The sequence below is a fragment of the Lemur catta genome, chromosome 2 (genome assembly GCF_020740605.2).
Source record: "Lemur catta isolate mLemCat1 chromosome 2, mLemCat1.pri, whole genome shotgun sequence".
NCBI classification, from domain to species: Eukaryota; Metazoa; Chordata; class Mammalia; order Primates; family Lemuridae; genus Lemur; species Lemur catta.
The window spans coordinates 2,637,885-2,659,039 of NC_059129.1; the positions used below are offsets into that span (position 1 = coordinate 2,637,885).

The following is a 21,155-nucleotide window of genomic DNA, read 5'->3' on the forward strand; positions in this document are numbered from 1 at the left end:
GCAGGTGAGGGCTGGCGAGAGTCTTCCTTAACGGAGCCGCACAGACTACATTCAGCACCTGGGCTCTGCACTGGCCAGCCTGAGCCCCTGCTCCATCCCGCACAGGGTCTACCGCCAGGCCCACAGCCTGCTCTGCAGCTTCCTGCCATGGTCGAGCATCTCCACCAAGGGTGGCATCGAGTACAGCCGGACCATGTGATGCCAGCCGGGCAGCCTCCACCAGGCCCCATCCCTCAGCACCCTGCAGAGCCCGCCGTCCCATACATCTGACCCCTGCTGTCCTCCGCGGAGGAGCTGGCAGCCACCTGCCGGGCCCCTTGGTCTGCCCAGCTGCAGGCCCGGTGCTACGTGGGCTCGGGAGCAAAGCGTTGTGGGCTCGCCCAAGGCGCGCCCCGTCTCGACAGGTGCGCAGCATAGACGCAGAGCGTGGGAGCCTGGCGCTTCCGACCACAGAAACAAGGCCCTAGACAGGCGCCTCCCAAGCAGGTGGGTTGGAAAGCTGGGTAGTTTCTGACCAACTCAGAAACTTCATGAAGGAAAACAGGTGGCCAGAGACACTTTGAGCCTATGGCCAAAAAGCTGTTCACTTTTGGAACTGCTGTTTTTTGTTAAAATACCACAAATCTCATGGTTCAGAAATTGAAGGTACAAGAAGATCGAGCCCCTCCTATCTCCGTCCCCCAGTTGCTCAGGTTCCCATTGTGAGAGGTGCCCGGTGCACCTGTGTCTGGGGTGTGCTTCCCGCGTCTCCCTAGACGTGGCTCTAACACCAGCAGCACCGCCGTCTCCTCTCCACGCGGCTTTCTCAAGCGGAAGCTCCGTGTCAGCTTCCTTCGCTTGGTGGTCAGCTTGTGTGTGAGGGCTCTGCTCAGACACAGCCACTTCTGGTCACCGCGAGTGCCCCAGGGAGCAGGTCTCTCCCAGGCCTCAGAACATCAGAGCTGGACAGGGTCAGGGGGACTCCAGAGCCCACCTTCTTGTGTATCAGCGCGGCCCAGACGATTTGGTGACTTGGCCAAGCTCACACAGCGGGCACCATGGCCACCTGGGCTGCACCCTGAGTTTGGCACCGTCAGTGCCTTTATTTGTGCTGGGACTGAGGGGAGCCCGTGGGCCTGGAGGAGGACTCGGGCTTCAGGGTCACCCAGGCCAGCTGTGGCCCACGGGCCGGGGGAGAGCATGTCTGCCCCAACTTCACCCTGCCCCACCCTTCTCTTTCTCACAGGCTCTCCGGCTCTCCTTCCTGCTTCTGGAAACCTCTGCCCTCCACCTCCTCCTGGCACCCTGGTCCTGCCTCCGCGCGCACGCACCATCCCCATGGGGGCTGGGGTGTGGCTGTGGTCACTAGGAAGGGGCCTCCCTCGCCGGCTGCCCCCGCTCCACGGCCCGTCCCTTCAGCTCCTTCCTGCAGAGCCAGAGGGAACTTCTCCTGCGAGGGAGGAACGCAAGTATTGTGGACATACTTGACCCTAAGGACACAGGAGCCTCAGAACAAGGGGGCGCAATAAAGGGAATGCCAGGCCCCCCTCCAGAGCCAGCCCAATGAAGCCTGGAGGGTGGGGGGTGGCCCTGCCCCTCCATGAGGGGCTGGCGAGGGGTGGGCACAGTGGAGGAGGTGCTCTGGGGCTCAGCTCCCTGGCACAGGCGGTCAGACGATGGGACAGTTCCGCCTCCTCAGCGCCTCCTGCTGGACAGTTCCTGCTGCCTTGGGGAGGTGGCTCTTCCCGCTGGATCATGGAATGCTCCATTTGGCTGACCTGCTGCTGGGAGCTCGGCTGAGGGACAGGTGCCGCCGAGGCTCTGGGGTCCTCTCCCCACCTCACTCATCCTTCATGAGCTGCAGCTGCAAGGCCTGGCCAGAGGCAGGAGGACGCTGAGCTCAACATCGGGCTTCTAGGCTGCTGTGGGTCTCATGGGGCCCGGCCTTGGGGGCTCTCAGCATCTGAGAGCAGAGGAGCCGTGTCAGTGCCGTGAAGTGTGCTTGCAGCAGACGTGCATCACACGCTTCTAGCATTCCCTCCACCCTGCATCCCCCTGGAAGCTGCTTGCTGCCTGCCCTGCCCACCAGAGCAGCTGGGGGTGGAGGGCAGCCCCACCCAGTGTAGCTGCAGTGTCACAAGAGCTATGGCAGAGGGTCCTAGCGGCGACCCACTGTGCCAGCCGGAGGAGGAGGAGGAAGGGGGAACGGCCTGGGCAGATGGAGCCTCAGTGACCCGAGTCCTTCGCTCCCCCAGAGTTTGCCAGCCTGGAGGTCTGAGGATGCGGGGGCCAGCCCAGGGCCTCCTGGCCTCACAGCAGGGGGACAGGGTCCTCAAGGTACAGGCACACCCTGGGCAGGAAAGCGTCCCCTCCGTCGACAGTGCTGGCCAGTGGGAGGGCCATGTCCAGCTGACTGCCATGAACCTCTGCTGATGTCGGCTGCCTGCTGAGGCCGCTGGGTGTGCTCTCCACTCTGAATCAACGGTGATCATGTGATTTTTATTTCTGCCTCATGGGGTAAGGGAAGAGTCTTCTGGAAGGTTCTGCCTTGGACATGTATAACCGAGCTCAGAGGCCTTGCCCTGCCCTTCCCTTCCCTTCCTCTTGTCCCCAAGTCACTGCAGTGTCCAGCCCAGTGTTGAACGATTGTAGTGTTTTGTCTCATTACAAATAAATAGACCTTCATTGGTCACATCCTGTTCCAGCATCAGCTGGCTGCACTTGGGGCCTTGCCCTGTGGACTCAGGCTCCAGCAGCAGTGCTGGGGCAGGGGGCTGCTGTCACTGGCAAGTTCCCAAGGATGGCTTCCAGCTACATGGGCTGATTGTGTCATGTCATTAACCCCAACAATGTGGACCTGGGGAAGGGAACTGTGTTCCTTTTTTTTTTTTAAATCAAGGGGTCCTCAGCAGCTGCCTGTCTGTCTGGGTGTGTCTCTGGCTCTGGACCTCGAGAGCTCTGTGGCTCCCCCTGAGGGCTCTGTCCTGGCTCAGAGAAGGCTCCGAGGGCGACTCGGCCGCGTAGGCAGGGGTCCTGGCCAGTGCCCTCTCCGCGGAAGGGTGCCCGCCAAGCATGGGGTCAGGTGCCTCCGCCAGCCTGGTGTTGAAACCGGCCACCCTGCGGGGAGGAGGACACATGAGAACTGGCTCCGGAGGCCTAGGAGTTGCACAGGGTTTGTGGACGGTGGCCCAAGCATCCAGCCCAGGTCAGGCCCCCTCCAAAGCCTGCGTGTGCCGCTCTGTTTACACTGTTCCCGCCTCTGACCTCGGCGGGCAGCCCGGAACGTACTGCTCCCTAGGGCCCTCCCAGGGACAGGATCTGGGACACCTGCAAAGCGGAGTCAGGGTGGGGCTGGCGCCCAGGAAGTCAGGAATCTGGACACAGCGGCACCATGTCGAGGCCCCAGGGCACATGAAACCACGTGAACCAGTGGAGCATGGCCCACAGCAGTGTCTGCTGGGGAGAAGGCCTTGGTTACCGCAGGAAAAGATAGTGTCCTTTCACGGTGGGTCAACTTCCCAATTAAGGGCTGACTCCTTGGGGCCTTTGGTGAATTGTGTGACCAAGTGTCAGCTTGCCCAGGTAGGATTCAAGCTGAGCCCTGCTCTGAAGGCAGCCGTGACCTCCCCAGCCCTCAGCCTCCCTGCTTCAGTGGGGTTGGGCAGGGCGGCCAATGCTCCAGGCCTGCCCCTTGCTAAATCATCCCCTGGACCGCAGAGCTGGGCCAGCACAGGCTCCCAGCCCTGCTGTGGGGCAGAAAGTACGGGCCCTGGGTACGTGACCCAGGAGAAGCAGGACGCTCACACAGGCCGCAGACCAGCCCTGAAGGGAGCCAAGTCTGCTCCATGCCTGCACACACCACCCAAGGATCTCCTGCAGGGGTGGGGGTCTGGGGACCTCTGAGCAGTCCACACAAAGGGCCTTCATACTTCTAGGACACAGTCTCCCCAAGGACCAAGACTCCTGATCGCTCAGCTCCCAGCCCACTCCTGGCAGCATCGGCCGGGGCAGGCCAGCAGGGCTGGGGGGTCTATGTCCGAGATGGCCTTGCTCACAGAGTGCAGCCGTGGCTGTGGTGTGAGCCTCGCTTCTTCCCTGGGCTAGGTAGTTCCCACTGTGCAGCAGGCTCAGGACAGTCTACTTACGTGGCCACTGGCCTCCTTGGAAGCTGCCAGGCCTCCTTCCTGCGCAAGAGACGCCATGTCACTTCCACCACATTCTACTATGAAAGCAAGACTCAGAGCCAGCCCCCAGTCAACAAGGGAAGGGAACTTCCAAGGGCCGCAATACCAGGACATGTGCATGCATGGCTCATCAGGGATCACCAGGGTGGCCACTGACCACAGCCCGGACATCCTAACTTCTGGACCCCGGGGCGATCTCTTCTCCTCTCTGAGCCTCAGCTCTTCATTCAAAAGTGAGTGGATTGGGCCCCTGATGGTCTTCAAGGACCTTGTATTGCCAGCTTCTGGATGGTCTCACTTCTGCCCAGCGTCCTCAGCTGGTGGCTGGGGCAGGTATCCCTTTGTGTTCCCTCGGCAGCCTCCCTAATGTCTGTCCTGAGTAGTGGTCCCTCAGGTCCACCTGGCTTCCACGTCTGTGGGAGAGTGTTGTGGGAGAGAAGGCAGCTGCCCTCGCCCCGGGTGACTCATGGGTGGACAGCTGGCTGTCTGCATCCTTCCCACACCTGTCCCAACACAGCTGCTCTTGGGGGTAGCGTCCAAATACCTGCTCTCACCTGGGGACTGCTTCAGCCTCAGGCTCCCACCACCCAGGGCCACACCCACATACTTAGAAGAATCTAAAAACCTCCCAAGGACTGAAGTCCCCAGAATCTGCTGTCCCAGGGACCTAGATGTCCAGGGTGGAGCCAGGGTACAGGGGAGAGGAAGGGGTCAGCTGTCCTGGCACCATTATGTGTTCTGGCGGAGCCCGGGGGAGGGGCAGTGCTCAGCCCTAGTGCCTGGATGGGAAGTCAGCGGACTGGCAGGGGGTACTGAGGCAAGCCCGCTGTCCCCATCCTCTCCCCCAGGACCGAGGCCCAGTACTGTAGAGTGAGGGTTTTCAAGAGGAGGGATTGTGCCCCCCAGGGGACACCGAACAAGGTCTGGAGACACTGGGTTGTCACAACTGGGAGGAGAGCAGTACTGGCATCTTGTGGGTCATGCCCAGGGATGCTGTGGTGGGACTGTCCCCACCGCAGAGACTAACCTGTTCCCAGATGTCAGCAGCTGAGGCTGAGACACCGTGGAGCAGAGGAAGCCCACGCCTGGGGGCCTGGAGCCAGGCCAGCAGGGAGGAGAAGGGCTGTGCTTGTCCTGCCTGGAGGGGCCACGGAGCAGTGACCTCACCCATGCCCTCAGAGAGGGGCAGCCTGGGGTCCAGGCCGACATTTCTGCCTGGGCTGCTCTCCTCCCTGAACCGGCTGGCCTTCCCCAGTCCCTCCCTCGTCCCTGGCCTTCCTTTGTCCTCTGCCCCTCCGCCTGGGTGGCCGTGCGCTGCATTTGGGCTGCCTCGTGCCCCCAGCCGAGGGTGGGCGCGCCACAGACACAGCCCTGGGAGCCACACGGGCTGTTCCTCTGACTGAATCGGCCTGACGGCAGACAGACAGACAAGAATGTGCAGGCCTTGGCTTTTATTGAGACCTAAGGGCTCCCAGGCCTCTCAGGAACCCGATTCTCCGCTCAGCCCGGCCTCCCAGGTGCAAGTGGCTGACTTGAGTTTGAGCGGGCTGCAAGGGCACGGCCATGCTTGTATTTCTTCTGTCCCCCCTCGGGACCTCCTCCTCCCACCCCTCTCATATTTCCCCAAGCTGGCCCAGGCTCTGGTGCCGCACGGCTGCCTGGGCCATCTCAGTGTGCAGGGGCCGCTGCTGGGGGCTGAGCCCTTCTGATTTGGATCTGCCTCCTTGGCCATCCTTCCCCTCCTGTCCCCACGCCGGGCACTCGGGATCCCTACAGCCTCTCCAGGGCCCCAGAGCGGGTTCTCTTGCACAAGGGACATGTGGCCTCCTCCGAGGCCCCCCAGGACCTCTTGGGCCTGAGCCCCAAGCCCTCGGGGGGACCGGGCTGGGAGGGGGCACCCTTGGCTGGGTCCATGCTGGAGCTGGAAGCTGAGGAAAGAGGAAAGAAAGGAGTCACGGGGGGGAGGCTGGAGGGGAGGCTGGCAGCACCCCTAGGGTCCCCAGACCCTGACTGCCTTAAGAACAGAAAGGGAGGGGCAGTAATTCTTCCTTAAAACCCTCAGGGGAGGGAATAGGAGGAGGGAAGTGAATGGTTCAAGCTGGAAGGACCCTCAACTAACCTGAACCTCTCATTTTTCAAGTGGGGAAACTGAGGCCCAGTGAGGGAGAGAGTTGTCCAAGGTCCTGCATCAAGTGCAGAGCTGGGACAGGAACCCAGAACTCTGTCCCAGAGCCTCCCGTCTGCCTCACAGCCCCTTCCCCCCGATGGCACAGGGTGGGAGCAGATTCGTTAGGATCTTGGCCTCCTGGGGCGTGACGTCATGGTGGGGGGGTCCTGGCCGATAGTCTCCACCAGGCTCCCTCTGTATGAGGCTTGGGAGGGGAGAAACGTCAATCTGAGTCCCTGGAGTCTCCCCCTCTGTGTCAGACCTGCCTCAACAGAGCTCACCTGTGTTTCCCAGGCTGTCCCTGGGCAGTCGGGCTTCCAGAAGGGCTGAGCAGTGGCTGTTAACTGGGCCCAGAGTCCCCTGTGGCAGGTCCAGGGGCCAGGCTATGCCCTCAGGCTGTGGCAGGCAGCCCCCTGCCATGAGCTGGCCCAGCCAGTGGCTCTCACACTGGCCGGCAGGCTGCATGTGGCCTGGCAGGTAGAGAGCCAGGCCCCGGAGGTGGCGCAGCCGGAAGTTCTTGGGCCTGCTTCCCTGGGCACTGGGGCACTGCTGCTGCTGGGCCCCCAGCCCCCCCTCATAGATGTTGAGTGGAGTGTCAGGGTGGCTGGGGTGTCCGTGGGCCCAGCTCACTGCATCTGCAGAGGGGAGAGCAGGAGGGTGGTGGCCAGCGGGCCACAGCAGCTGTGACAGGAGAATGCAGTCACATGCCTCTGAGACCAGCTCACATGGGGGGCTCCACCCCCAGTCTGCCCAGCCTCGGCTTAGCTGTCTGTCAAGTGGGCGCAGTCCCTTCCCTTCTCACTGCCTATGCCCAACACACTGCTCCTCTTCCCTCTCCCAACCAGCAGGGAGGTCTGTGAGGCCTGAGACCTCGGTACCAAGATCCCTTTTAGGACTTAGAGCACTTTATTCCGCCCTGTTGTGTCCTCTGCCCTAGAAAGGGTACCCTGGTCCCAGGAGAGAAATTGCACAGTGGGTTCAGGAGGAAGTGACCAAGCTCACATGGTCTGGTTCAGTGACCACTCCCCTCTCCCAAGCATACATGTCCCTGAGGCCACCCCAGTGGCTTTGGGGCCCAGATAGGGACAGGAGGACATCTCTTCTCCTGCCACTCCTCCCCACAGCCCGGCACCTTCTCTTATGCGCAGCTCAGAGAATGCACAGACCAAGGCTTCCATGGAGGGCCAGCGTGGTGGGGGAGGAGCGGCCAGCCCTCGCTTGCAGCAGGGCCCTGCTCTCCCCTGCCTAGGGGGTGAGTCTGCAGGTCTCCCATGGCAACTGGCTCTTATGACGTCACAGGGAAGACCCTCGGCCTTCTAGTTTGGGGGAGGATGATGCCCAGGGCAGGGGCAGAGCAGGAGGAGGGCACAAGAAGGCAACAGAACCCCAGGGGAAGGAAGCACTGGTCCCTCTGGCTTGGGCTAGGCCACAGGAAACAGACTGAGCTCTGGCTGGGAGTCAGTCTCTAGGGTGATCTCTCAGGGTCAGCTTCCTCACGTGTGGGTGATGAGTGTTTAGGGACACAGATCTGCTGAGACCTGCGTCAGTGCTTTGAATATGCTGAAGAAGCAATTCAGAGTAACTGGGCAAGTAACTTAACTTTTCTAACTCTTCATTTTCCCGTAAGTCAGTTACCACGGATTGTGTGGGTCACACCAACTGTTATAAGAATGTGGAGGAACTGGAATTCCCATACACACTGGTGGGATTGTAAAATGGTACTACCACTTTGGAAGGCAGTTTGGCAGTTTCTTAAAACAGTAAACATTCAATTTTCTCTAATCGCAGATGACATGATCTTATATATAGAAAAAAACTAAGGAATCCACACTCAAAAGGAAAAAATAAAAACCTAGTAGAGCTAATAACCCAGTAGAGCTTTATTACAGCTAATAAAATTCAGAAACATCTCAGAATATAATATCAACACACAAAAGTTAGCTGTATGTCTAGACACTAGCAAAGAACAAAAAAGAATAAAGCAGGAATAAATTTAACCAAGGAGGTACAAGAGTTAACTCTGAATACTACCAAACATTGTTGATAGACTCTAAAGAAGACTTAAATAAGTAGAAAAACATCCCATGTTCATGGATTGAAGACTTAACATTGTTAAGATGGTGATACTCCCCAAGGTGCTCGATGCAGTCCTTAGCAAAGCCAAAATGGCCTTTAGGCAGCATATTCAAGCTCCCCAGAGAAACAGATCAATAGGATAGACAGGTAGATAGATACTTACACAGAGAAGATTTATTAGGGGATAAATAAATCTCTTTAGATAAGAAAAGATTTATTAGGGGAATTGGCTCACATGATTATGGGGGCCAAGAAGTTCCACAATCTGCCATCTGCAAGCTAGAGAACAAGAAAAGCCAATGGTGTAATTCAGTCTGAACCTGCAGGCTTGAGAACTGGTGACGGTGACGGCTCGTGTTAGTCCAAAGGCCCAAGAACCATGAGCTGCAATGTCCAATGACAGGAGAAGAAGGATGTCCCAGCTTAAGAAGAGAGAGTGAATTTGTCTGTCTTTTTATTATAATCAGGCCCCCAATTAGGTAATGCCCACCCACATTGGTGAGGGAAATCTTCTCTACTCGGTCTACCAACTCAAGTGCTAATCTCTTCTCAAAACACTCTCACAGACACACTCAGAAATAAAGTTTTACCAGCTATCTGGGCATCCCAGTCAAGTTGACACATAAAATTAACCATCACAGGCAGAAATGGAAAAGCTGATTCCAAAATTCATGTGTAATTAGAAGGCAGCCCAAATAACCACAACAATCTTTGTCTTTTAAAAAAATTTTTTTTTAGCATTCTGTACACTGACACAAAGGTAAATGAAAATGACTGAGACTTAAATGTGAAAGAACACAAATCCACAATTTTATACATTTATCTTACTCATAAGTCAATGAAAATTGCCAATTATTATAAAAACAGGACAAAGTATATCATGAAAGAACCAAAAAATTATAAAAAAATTTCATAAAAATATATCCAACGATGAAAAGTATTGCTCACTTGGTGTCTTCACATCCTTCTCTTCTCTGTACTTACATACAACACGTTGTTTCCTTGGATAAATGCATCCCCACGTTTATGCCTCACTTGTCCATTTACATATTCGGTCTGCTCCAGGGCTACACTCATGTAGCCATCCAGACAAGCCAGGACCCATCGATAATCCACTCCAGAATTTTTAAAAATTATTTTAAGACCTTTATTAACAGGTGCCACCCCAGAATTTAATTTGACCACAACTGGCCATCAGATGATTTGCTTTAAGAAGTCACTAGGGGTTTGCTTCTGAAGATTCATTTTAATAATCTCTGAGGCCAGGATCGAGAACCCTCACTCCAGGCGCCCCAAAAGACCAGCCTCTTGCAGATGATTGCAGTGAAAACCCAACCACAACTTTGAAAAAGGAAAACAAAGTTTGAGGACTCCCAGTAAGATTTCACAACTTACTGCAGTCTACAGTAATCAAAACAGTGTGAGGCACGCAGCCGGATCGTTTGACCTCAGGAGTTCAAGACCAGCCTGAGCAAGAGCGAGACCCCCGTCTCTACTAAAAATAGAAAGACATTAGCCAAACAACTAAAAATATATAGAAAAAATTAGCCAGGCATGGTGGCGCATGCCTGTAGTCTCAGCTACTTGGGAAGCTGAGGCAGAAGGATCGCTTGAGCCCAGGAGTTTGAGGTGGCTGTGAGCTAGGCTGATGCCACGGCACTCTAGCCTGGGCAACAGAGTGAGACTCTGTCTCAAAAAAAAGAAAAAAGAAAAGAAAGAAAGAGGAAGGAAGGGAGGGAGGGAGGAAGGAAGGAAGGAAGGAGAAAGAAAGAAAGAAAGAAAAAAGAAAACCATGTGGAACTGGCATAAGGAGAGACATCTAGACTATTGGAGTAGAATAGAGAGCCCAGAAATAAACCCATACATTTGTGGTCAGTTGATTTTCACAAGGGTGCCAAGACCATTCAGTATAAGAAAGAATAGTCTCTGCAACAAATGGTGCTAGGACAATGGGATAGCCACATGCAAAAGAATGAAGTTGGACCCCCTACCTCACACCCTGCACAAAAATTAACTCAGAATAGATCAAAGACCTAAATGTAAGAGCTAAAACTATAAAATCTTTAGAAGAAAATGTAGGGATTTGGCAAGAGTCTTAGATATGACATAAAAAGAAAAAAATAGGATGAGTGCAGTGGCTCACTCCTATAATCTTAGCATTCTGGGAGGCCAAGGTAGGAGGATTGCTTGAGCTCAGGAGTTCGAGACCAGCCTGAGCAAGAGCGAGACCCCGTCTCTACTAAAAATACAAAAAAGCCAGCTGGGCTTTGTGGCATGCGCCTGTAGTTCCAGCTACTCGGGAGGCTGAGGCAGAAGGATCACTTGAGCCCAGGAGTATGAGTTTGCAGTGAGCTAGGCTGATGCCAAGGCACTCTGCTCAGGACAATGGAGTGAGACTCTGTCTACGAAAGAGAAAGAAACTGTCACAGTCCAGAGGAACCTAAAGAGATCTAACAACTAAATGTAATGCAGGGTCCTGAATAGAATCCTGGAATACAAAGAGGACATTAGGTAAGAAGTCCACTAAAAATGGACTTTAGCTGAGTATAATGTATCCATATTAGTTCATTAGTTGTGACAAATGTATTCATGTAAGATGTTAATAATAGTGTGAAGGGGAGGATAGATGCAGTATAGGGAATTCTCTATACTATCTTTGCAACTTCTTTGTAAATCTAAAGGTATTCTAAAATTAAAAGTTATTTTTAAAAAAAACATTAAACATTCACTTTGCCTCATGACTCTGACATGCCATTCTTTGGCATTCAAGAGAAAAGAAGAGAAAAGGAAGCATGTGTCCACACAATGATTTCTACATGGTTATTCATACCAACTCTATTTATAATAGCCCACACCTGAAAATGCCCAAAAACAGGTGATAGGTAAATAAACTGTGATATGTCCATACAATGGATATACTATTCAACAATAAGAGGAACAAATTATTAAAACACACTACGGTATGGATGAATCTCAGTGATGCTGAGTGAAGGTTGCCTGACAAAAAGGACCATGATATAGCATCATTCGTTCACAAGAAACTGTAGAAATAGGCAAATCTATAGTGACAGAAAGCAGAACAATGGTTGCTTGGGGATGGGGGAATGGCAGGGAGGGCCAGAAGGAAGGAATTTCCAAGGTGGGGGCACAAGAAAATGTTGGGGTGATGGATTTCCCAGGGCTATTGCCTCTTCTGTTGATCTTTCTTGCTTCTGACTGTGTTATCCTAAACCTTGATTGGTACAAGTATTTCTGTATGTGATTTCTGAATTTGCAGAAGCTGATCTCTCATATCACCTGCAGGGTACAACTAATAGCTCTGCATTCAGAGATCCCATGTTTCTTTTCTAACTCAGCCCTGCATCACACATTGTGAGCAAGGTGTGAGTCCCTTTCACTTTGTCCGTCCTCCTGGTTGTTGTTCTTGCCTGTGCCCTTTTTCACCTGATAATCTGTACCTTCCACCTAAAGCATTGCCCCAATTCAGCAGGAAGTAGCTTGATAACCCCTCCTCCCATAGATGTGGAAGGGTAAAATTGACAGTGGGGAATATGTAACAGAGAAAATGGCCTGAAAAGGGGATAAAAATATTTTCTGTCTCTTCAGAACCCTCTCACCCTTTTTGACTAAAACTTACATCCCCACCTCAGGCCAGTGGTCAGGAGGGGCAGGGGATGTCCTTTGTTCTTTGTGCCACAGGAAATGGCTCAAGGGAATTGTCCAGGCAGAGGTCATGAGATTGTCTTAACCAAAGATGGGATTAATTGGAGGTCACAAGATGGTTTTAGCTGAAGATGGGATTACTCAAAACCATCCCCTTTAAAAAGTGTATTTCTGCTCAGAAACAGGACGTTGGTACTTTAAGACTGGAATCTGCCAACCTCATTTGCCAGCAGATTAATAAACTTCTCTTTCTCCTCAAACCACTTGTCCTTGTTCTTCTGATGTGAGCTCAGGGTCAAGTGGTGAACTTTCAGTAACAAGCCAGCATGATCAGGAAGTCCCCTCTGCCTTAACCCATACAAGGAAAGTAACCCGAAATAAACTGATGTTAACCAATGGTTTTTTGCACCATGTTGTTTCCTTGTTCCTGCTAAAGGTACTTTACAAAAACCCACTGTTCTGCCGTGCCCTACTGATGCTGCCCCATTCATCAGAGCCTAATAAATGCTAATTCAATCATTAAACTCAATTTGTTGAAATTTTGCTTTTTAATAGTTCCCTTTGAAGGGCAGAAGTTTTCTATTTTGATGAAGTCTGGCGCATCCCAAAAGAACTTTTTTAGGGATTGTGCTTTTGGTATACCTAAGAATTCTTGCCTCATCCAGTCACAGAGGTTTTCCTGCAAATTTCCTTGAGAAAATTTAGTTTTAGGTTTTAGGTTTAGGTTTCTGAACCATTTTTAATTGATTTTTGTATATAGTGCCAGGCAAGAACGGAGGCTCATTTATTTGCATGTGGATTTCTCCGCTAAGTGCTGTCACCTTTGTTGGACTGACCACGCATGTGTGGAGCTATTTGAGGACTCCTAAGTGCCACCTATGTAAGCGTCTACTACTTAGCCAATACCACCAAGGAAACGGTAGAGGGCGTCTGCTGGCAGATCAGCCTTCCTATCTGTGAAACAACTATAAAAATAATGTAAGCCCATAAGACAGGAATAATGATAAAAGAATGATTTCTGTAGAGGTATATAATTAAAAGTTAACCAGCCATTGTTCCCTACCTTCCCTACTGCCGTAACTGCTTACTGCATAAGAGTCACATATTCTTGACAAATGCAAGATTTGTGACTTCTCCAACCACTTCTATAGATAACATCGCTATTGTAAAACCTATGACTTATCTTTGAGATAAATTCCAGACTCTGCATTGGGGTTGGGGGCGGGGGTTGAGGATCAACTGATGTCAATGAAATGATCCAACAAGTCCTGCTGCCCCCTACCCAGGAACTCCTGTTTACCGAGAAGACAATTTCTGCTTCCCAACCCTGAGTTCATCCCCAGCCAATCAGCAGACCCAATTCCCTAGCCCTTTATTCTCCAAATCACCTTTAAAAATACTCGCCCCCAAATTCTCTGGGAGACGGATTTGAGAAATTACTCCTATCTCCTGCCTGGTGCCATAGGACATTAAACTTTTTCTCCGCTGTAACTCCTGCTGTCTCAGTAAACCGGCCTTTATGTGGGTAGCGGCCAAAGGAACATCTGCCCACCCTGCCATGCTGGGCTCATTTCGCCACCACCTCCAGCCCTTCTCTGTCTCCTCCTTTCCCTCCCTCATGGGGTAGCCTGTCAGGCAGGGCTCCCGGCTAATCCCCGGGCAGACCCCGGCCACGTGCTGGGTGGGTCCTCCGCCGTGCTGCCCTCCCGCAGCCAGACGCAGGGACCCGAACTCCCGACCCCCCGACGGACGAGGCCGGGGCGCCAGGGCGGCGCCTGCGCGCGAGGCTCCCGCCCGACTTCGACTGTCCTGCAGTCCGAGCCAGCTGCGCGTGCGCGGAAGGCAGGCCTGGTCCTCCCTGGTCTCTCCTCGGCCGGAGTCTCGTGCCCTGCACGCCGCGGGCCGCTGGGCCCGCCATTTCACAGATGCCAGAGAGGAAGCGTGCTGTGCAGAGGACCCGGGAGGGATCCCCGGCTTCCTCAGATTAGAACACATTCTTTAGAGAAGTCAGGAAATGAGAAGCAGCATGTAAAGCGCCCAGCACAGTGTCGAGCACATAGTAGATACATGCTCTGAGCACGTCAGCCAGTGCCAAATGTCTGCAAAGTGTGGAAAGAGGGCCCCGAACGCCGCAGTGCTCGCAGCCTCCGCAGAGGCAGGCAGGGCCACACCCCCGGCGTCCTGCGAGTGCCCTCTGCTGGCCGCCCCTTCTCGCGCGCATGCGCACGCTGTGGCTGCTTCGTTTCCTGCCTTGTTTGGCCCCGGCCGCGCGCCGTCCTGGCCTCCGCTGGTTGCCATAGAGACCGGAGAGCGCTGGACCCGAGCGCTCTGGGGTGAGCGGCTGTGACCGGTGGCTACTGAGGACCATGTCTTTCCGCGACCTCCGCAGTAAGGCAGCCCCTCCCTCTATGGCCCGTGGGTCTCCCAGAGACTCGGGGCTCCGGCCCGCCCAGTCCCCTGAGCGCCCCGCTGAGGCTCGCGCCGTCGGGAGTCCCCTGCGCCCCGCTGCCGCGCCCCAGGCCGAGCGCCCAGGCCTGCCCAGCCGCGCTTTCTGCAGTGGTAGGACGTTCTCCAGCTGCTCCGGCCGCGTGTGGCTGCGGAACGCTTAAAATGCGGCCAGTGCGGGTGGAGAACTGAATCTTTTTTTTTTTTTTTTCTTTGAGACAGAGTCTCGCTCTGGTGCCCAGGCTAGAGTGAGTGCCGTGGCGTCAGCCTAGCTCACAGCAACCTCAGACTCCTGGGCTCAAGCAATCCTCCTGCCTCAGCCTCCCGAGTAGCTGGGACTACAGGCACGTGCCACCATGCCCGGCTAACTTTTTCTACATATATTTTTAGTTGTCCAGCTAATTTCTTTCTATTTTTAGTAGAGACGGGGGTCTCACTTTTGCTCAGGCTGGTCTCGAACTCCTGAGCTCTAGTGATCCTCCCGCCTCGGCCTCCCAGAGGGCTGGGGTTACAGGCGTGAGCCACCGCGCCCAGCCTGAACTGAATCTTAAATTTTGTCTCATTTTAACTCACTTCTACTTACATAGTCACACGGCGTTGTTAGCTACCGTATTGGAAAATGCATGGAAAATTCAGAGACTATTTTTGAGTTGGGTTAGCCGAGCACTTAGGAAACGAACAGCAACAAACCTGAGGAGGGGTCTGGATGATAATTTTTTTTTTTTTTTTTAGTTTTAACAATCTGCCAGGTACTGTTCTGTGTATTTCTTGACATTTCACTTAATCCTTAATCCTTTGGACAATTCTGTGCCCCCTGTATTTAGAGATGAGGAAATGGGCACGGAGAGGTCAAGTAACTTGGACAAGTGACACAGGTGGTGAGAGGTGCCACTGGAGTTTGGATTCAGTTTGTCTGAACTCCAGAGTCTGCGTCGTTTCCTTAGGGGCTGGTGAGAAGGGAGATCGAATACCTTTGCTGGGAGGGTGGGAAGTGGCAGAATGGGGCCGAGAGTATTAGTTACTACTCCTTTGTGGGACTCCTGTTGAACACCAGGGTTTTTACATTAATATCTTATTTTAGTCCTCATTTTAACAGAGATGTGGTATAATTCGTGCATGAAATACTTTGAGGCACAGTGAGGTAAAGTGGCTTGGTCTAGATCTCACAGCTAGAACTGGGTGGAACCACGGATTAAGACATAGGATTGTGTGACTCAAAAAACTCTTGCCTTGTATACACCATCATTTTCTGAATCTGAAGCACTTAAACTAACTTGTTCCACCTGGGTAGGAATAGAAAGTGCCAATTTGGTGTGCCCCGAGGGGCCTCTTTAAAGCCAATTTTTCTCACCAAATTGCTGGTGCCTAAATTGCTCTTTTTCGACAGTGTAAATGTCTAGGAAGACAGCACATTTTATTGATGCAGCTACTAGCTAAATAGTGTGAATCATGTCCTCTGGGATTTTTTTTTTTTTCTTTTTCTTTTGGAGACTGAGCAAGTGCAGGGCATCATCATAGCTCACAGCAACCTCAAACTCCTGGGATCAAGCCATCCTCTTGCCTTACCCTTCCAAGTAGCTGGGACTACAGGCACCGGCCAACACACCTGGCTAAATTTTCCATTTTTAGTAGAGACAGGTTCTCACTCTTGCTCAGGCTGGCCTCAAACTCCTGAGCTTGAGTGGTCCTCTTGCCTCAGCATCCCAGAGTGCTCGGATTACAAGCGTGAGCCTCTGCGCCCGGCCGTGCGCTGGGATTTGAGGGTTTTTGGTGACTATATATTGTACAAGATAGATGTCTCCTCCCACATAGTTTTTAGAGAGGCCAGCACTCTGCTAGGGAATGTTGAATGGAGTTGTGTTGGAAAGAGTATGCAAGAAGGGAATTTCAGAATATTTTGACCTTGAATGAATGCCGTGCAATATATGGTGAGACTTCTACTCAAATTGTCTCCATTTTGACAATAATACTACAGAATTAACAGAACTTGATTAATACGTAGCATAAGAAGCATTTGCAATGCCTGGCTGTGTAATGGAAAGGCTGCTGCTTTATTTTCTCTCTCTACTCAAATTTCCCAAAAAACAGTCACAGAGTCCCTTTGTGACTTTGCTCTTTCCTGTGCTGATACCTTCTCTTCCATTATGTGGCAAAATCTGACCTAACTTCCAGAGTCCTGGCAGGTTATTCATGAATGTCAGTGGGACATTTTGAACATCCATTATTAGAAAGAGTACAGACAGATGTTGCCAGAAGTACACTGAATATATAGGTCTTGGCACATCATGGGAACTCAGACAATGTTGTGTTTGTTTCCAAGTCCTGCTTTCCTGAAAGTACTGTTGCTTTTCCTGAGGTGACCCCAACCTGCGGTATTAACAAGTATTAGTATTACTATTTCTTAATCTGTTTCATAGTAAATCTAAATATTGCTATATAGTTCAACCACTCTCTTTAAGATTTCTCTAAATACAAGGCAACTAATCTTTAAATTTTGTGTTTTTAAGTCCGTTTATGCTCACTAAAAAAAAAAAAGACAACTCAGAAACATGAACTTCATCCTTCCTGCCCCCCAAAATAACTACTATTAACATTTTAAAATATTTTTTCTTCATGACATTTTATAAAGCCAGGTATTTCTTACTTTTTTCTTTTTTTAATATATTTTTTAAATTTTAGTAGAGACGGGGTCTTGCCCTTGCTCAGGCTGGTCTCGAACACCTGACCTCAAGCAATCCTCCTGCCTCAGCCTCCCAGAGTGCTAGGATTACAGGCGTGAGCCACCGCGCCCGGGCTAGGTATTTCTTATTTCGAGTGGTAAAGAGAAATGAGATATACAAGAGAGAAATTAAATTCACAACTAATCCCTAAATCCCATTTATCACATACAGCATCTGCTTCTCCCATGGAACTGAAATAGATGTTTTTCAGGGAGCAGAATAGGTGTTTTCAATTTTATCTCCTTTTTGCTTTCTCTCAGAGAGTTGATAACCAGTCCCTCAAACTGTCAGTGGGTTGGGAATGAGAAGGGAAAGCAAATATAATATCTAAGTTAATAAGTAGTTGCTGTGTGACGAGGAACTGACTGAAATTGTATTTTGCCTTGGACAGACTTCACCGAGATGATGAGAGCCCTGGGTTACCCTCGACATATTTCTATGGAAAATTTCCGCACACCCAATTTTGGGCTTGTATCCGAAGTGCTTCTCTGGCTTGTGAAAAGGTTAGAACTGCACTTTATTGGAGTCCTAGAATGAATACTAGAATTTATTGATTAGCCACCTAGAAACAGGCTGCTGTTGTGATGCAAAAGTTCAATAAAATTTTGAATTTGACAGACTCCTTTGTAACCTGGTAAAAATCAGCTAAGCTTAAAGAGCGCTGTGGGAGCGGGAATGTAACAGGCAGTGAAGACAGGCTGCTCGTCATGCCCTTGCCACAGAGTGACAGGAACCTCCCTGCACACTCTCATCAGTACCCTGGATTAGAAATAATTTAGATTTCTTTTCATGTGAAAAATCTAATATTCTTCTTGGCAACTTTTTCTGTTAAGGGCCATATGGTAAATATTAATATTTTACATGTTGTTACACATAATATTCAGAGACTACATAAAATCTCTGTCGCATAATCTTCTTTGTTCTTAAAATGTAAAAATAATGAGCTTGCGGGCTGTACAGGTTGAGTGCTGCAGTCTGCTGACCCTTGGTGAATTATCAGTAACTTGAAGAAAGTAACTTCAACAACTCTGCTGGTTCTCAAAGCTAGCTAATTAGCCTTACCGTTTATCTCTGAGTCAAGAGCTCTCAGCCAGGGGAACAGTTCTGATTATTTATATGAAACTTTGAGGTCTAAGATAGATTTAATTTTGTAAGCTGAGCTCCACATTTGGTTTTGGAAATCAGTTAAACCTGTTCATAGGTGGGGATTTGCTCGCTTGGTATTTGGCATTGCTTTTGAAGTTTTTCTTAATCTTACTACCTTAGCTGGGGACTTGGAGAGTTTCCTGTTTGTAGATCCACTGTACTCTCGCTTGCCCTTTTTCTCTTTAGTGGACTTTCTACTTGATTAATGTGTGGTTTTTTTCTCTCTCTCTGATAGGTATGAACCTCAGACTGACATTCCTTCTGATGTTGAGACCGAACAAGACCGAGTTTTCTTCATTAAGGCAATTGCCCAGTTCATGGTTAGTTGACAGTTATTTTGTGGAGTTGCAAAATTAAATAAAGTGGAAAGGGCTGAGTCCTAGTTTAAGGCTGCTTTCAAATCGAGTAATCGAGTTTACTTTCTAAAACCATTCAGTTGCCAGGTTTCTGGCAAAGCCTTTTTAGTTTTTAATTCATTATTTAAGAATTTTGTTTGTTTATTTTTGAATAGATCATATTTTTCATGGTTCAAAAATAAAAAGTGTCATGAAACGAGATATAGTAAAATGACTTTCTACCCTGTCTGCCATCAGCCCAGCTCCATTCCCAATAACCACTATTTTAAATTTATTCCAGAGTTTCTTTCTACATACATAAGTAAAAAAGAGTATACATTCTTTTTCTTTCCTTTTACACAAATGGTAGCGTACTGTGCATACTGTTTTGCATCTTGCTTTCCTCAGTCAATGGTATATTTTGGAGAACTTTCCAAATACAGTTTCCTCATTCTCTTACACCTGAGTAATATTGCTTTCATGAATATATCATAATTTATGCAATTTATATAGGTAGGCATTTAGGTTGTTTCCAACTTTGCTTTTTTAAGTAATGCTGTAACAAATAACCTATACATATTTTGTTTGTGTGTGAGTACATCCCTAGAATAAGTTCTTAGGATTGGAATTGCTGGGTCAAAAGATACGTGCATTTGTGATTTTGATGTCCTTTACCAGATTGCTGTCCATCAAGATTGTGCCAGTTTACATACCCACTCACACTGTATGAGTCACATGGATGCTGTGCTCTTAATACTGTTAGGTTATATCCCAAATGTCAACAGAGACATTTTCAATTCACCTACATGGGATTATGGGATTTGGTTTAGACATTACATGGAAAGGTCCTTAAACTTTTTTTTGTCTAAAATAGGCCACCAAGGCACATATAAAACTCAATACTAAGAAGCTTTATCAAGCAGATGGGTACGCAGTGAAAGAACTATTGAAGATCACATCTGTCCTTTACAATGCTATGAAGACCAAAGGGATGGAGGGCTCTAAGATCGGAGAGGAAGATATCAGCAAATTCAAATTTGATCTCGGCTCGAAGGTGAGGACAACGAAAGGCTGTAGTGAGGGACAGAGTGTTTATTCCTCAAATTCTGAAACAGAAAGTGTCGGTTACTCATGGCACCACTTCTTTCCTTACTCCTTGACTGGGGACGATTTGTCAGTTTTGTGCTCATCAGCATTTGGATAAAAGAAAGCCATAGCACAGTAATTCCACTGTGGAAAGCCTGGGGGGGTATTTGCCAGGTAGTGTTCAATACTGGGGATACAGGTGTGAACAAAAGGGACAGAAACTGTGTTCCTGTTGCTCAGTTGGAGGAATCAGCCTGTGAACAGCAGGGCAAAGGTGTGGAAGGTCACAGAGCAAGGTGGGTGGAGGGTGCGGGGGTGGGTGTCGTATAGGATGACCAGGGTTGGACAGTATTTTCAGCAGGGACCCGAGGGAGGAAAGGTGGGGGGCGGGAAGAGTGTCCTATGATGCGAATGTTGTTTTGTGTGTTGGAGGAACAGAACAGCAAGGAGGCCGTGTGATGAGAGCCAGCAGGAAGGTAGTGACAGACCCTCTGGCACCTGGAAAGCTTTTGCCTTTTACTCTGAGGTAGAAAATTATTGGGTTTTGAGCAGAGACCTACATGCTTAGAATTTCCTATAAAACAGATCACTCTAGCTGCTGGGTTCCCATCACGCTAAAGGGGGCGGCGTGGGGGTTTAGAAAGCAGGGGTGACAGTGACTTTGAGCAATAGTATGGTGGGGTGGTGTCAAGAGCTCAGTGGACTGTCAGGTGTCAGAGGAGCCAACCACAGCAGCCAGCTAAAAATGAAAGTTAAGCCTTTAATCACTTACTGTGATGGTATAAGCAAGACTCTAAAACCAGAGGAAGCATCAACTCCTCCTGTTCCATTTTGCCCCATGGAACAGCCACAAGTTGAGGATCAGGTGGATCCATGCAGACATGGGGTCGTCCCGGTATTGAGGGAGCCCCCAACAAGAGGCACCAGCAGTTTTGTGGACTCCGAGTTAGGGAGAGGCCAGGGGGAAGGACTAGAAGTGGAAATCCCTGGGTCCTGAATCAGGATGGGAAAGGTGTCTTCAGGGTTGCCCCTCCTCCCCACAGGGAGGCCTCGGCCCAAGCCTCAGAGGACCTAGGAATGAAGGCACCAGGGCTGGGCCAGAGGGCCCTCGTCTGCGACTGCAGCTCCCTCCCAAGTGCAGGGCACTGGCTGTGCCTCAAGGCTGGCACGGGGAAGGCAGAATCCCCCAGGAGGCTGCCAGGCACAGCCTTGACATTACCTATGGCTGGGCCTGAAAAATCACTTGTGGCTTTTTATTGAGGAGCCAGCCTCCTCAGCAGGAGAAGTGGCTCGATGTTAGGACATATCTTGACGCTAGATCTCGTGGGATTGGATGAGGGTTGAGAGCAGACAA

The 21,155-nt window shown here is 50.7% G+C and overlaps 3 protein-coding genes and 1 pseudogene across 6 annotated transcripts in view; 2 read left to right on the forward strand and 2 right to left on the reverse strand.

Moving 5' to 3' along the window:
- NAA60 (N-alpha-acetyltransferase 60, NatF catalytic subunit) overlaps positions 1-2,686 on the forward strand; it is a 28,275-nt gene extending 25,589 nt beyond the window's left edge. For 2 of the 3 annotated variants that reach the window (XM_045542430.1, XM_045542429.1), the window contains exons 6-7: positions 43-486; positions 1,226-2,686. In XM_045542430.1, the coding sequence (XP_045398386.1) occupies positions 43-199 (157 nt within the window). In that variant the 3' untranslated portion in view covers positions 200-486; positions 1,226-2,686. The remainder of the gene's footprint in view (positions 1-42; positions 487-1,225) is intronic. The other variant, XM_045542431.1, reaches the window with a different exon arrangement.
- A 3,247-nt stretch (positions 2,687-5,933) lies between these two features.
- Positions 5,934-7,508, reverse strand: C2H16orf90 (chromosome 2 C16orf90 homolog). Its single transcript, XM_045542432.1, has 3 exons — positions 7,493-7,508; positions 6,612-6,965; positions 5,934-6,091 (listed from the first exon to the last, which is right to left on the reverse strand). Exons 1-3 carry the CDS (start codon positions 7,506-7,508, stop codon positions 5,934-5,936), a joined length of 528 nt encoding a protein of 175 aa, XP_045398388.1.
- A 1,855-nt stretch (positions 7,509-9,363) lies between these two features.
- On the reverse strand, positions 9,364-9,651 carry LOC123632311 (annotated as a pseudogene).
- A 4,706-nt stretch (positions 9,652-14,357) lies between these two features.
- CLUAP1 (clusterin associated protein 1) overlaps positions 14,358-21,155 on the forward strand; it is a 29,462-nt gene continuing 22,664 nt past the window's right edge. The window contains exons 1-4 of one of the 2 annotated variants that reach the window (XM_045542433.1): positions 14,358-14,457; positions 17,626-17,737; positions 18,616-18,700; positions 19,590-19,769. In XM_045542433.1, the coding sequence (XP_045398389.1) occupies positions 14,436-14,457; positions 17,626-17,737; positions 18,616-18,700; positions 19,590-19,769 (399 nt within the window). In that variant the 5' untranslated portion in view covers positions 14,358-14,435. The remainder of the gene's footprint in view (positions 14,458-17,625; positions 17,738-18,615; positions 18,701-19,589; positions 19,770-21,155) is intronic. The other variant, XM_045542435.1, reaches the window with a different exon arrangement.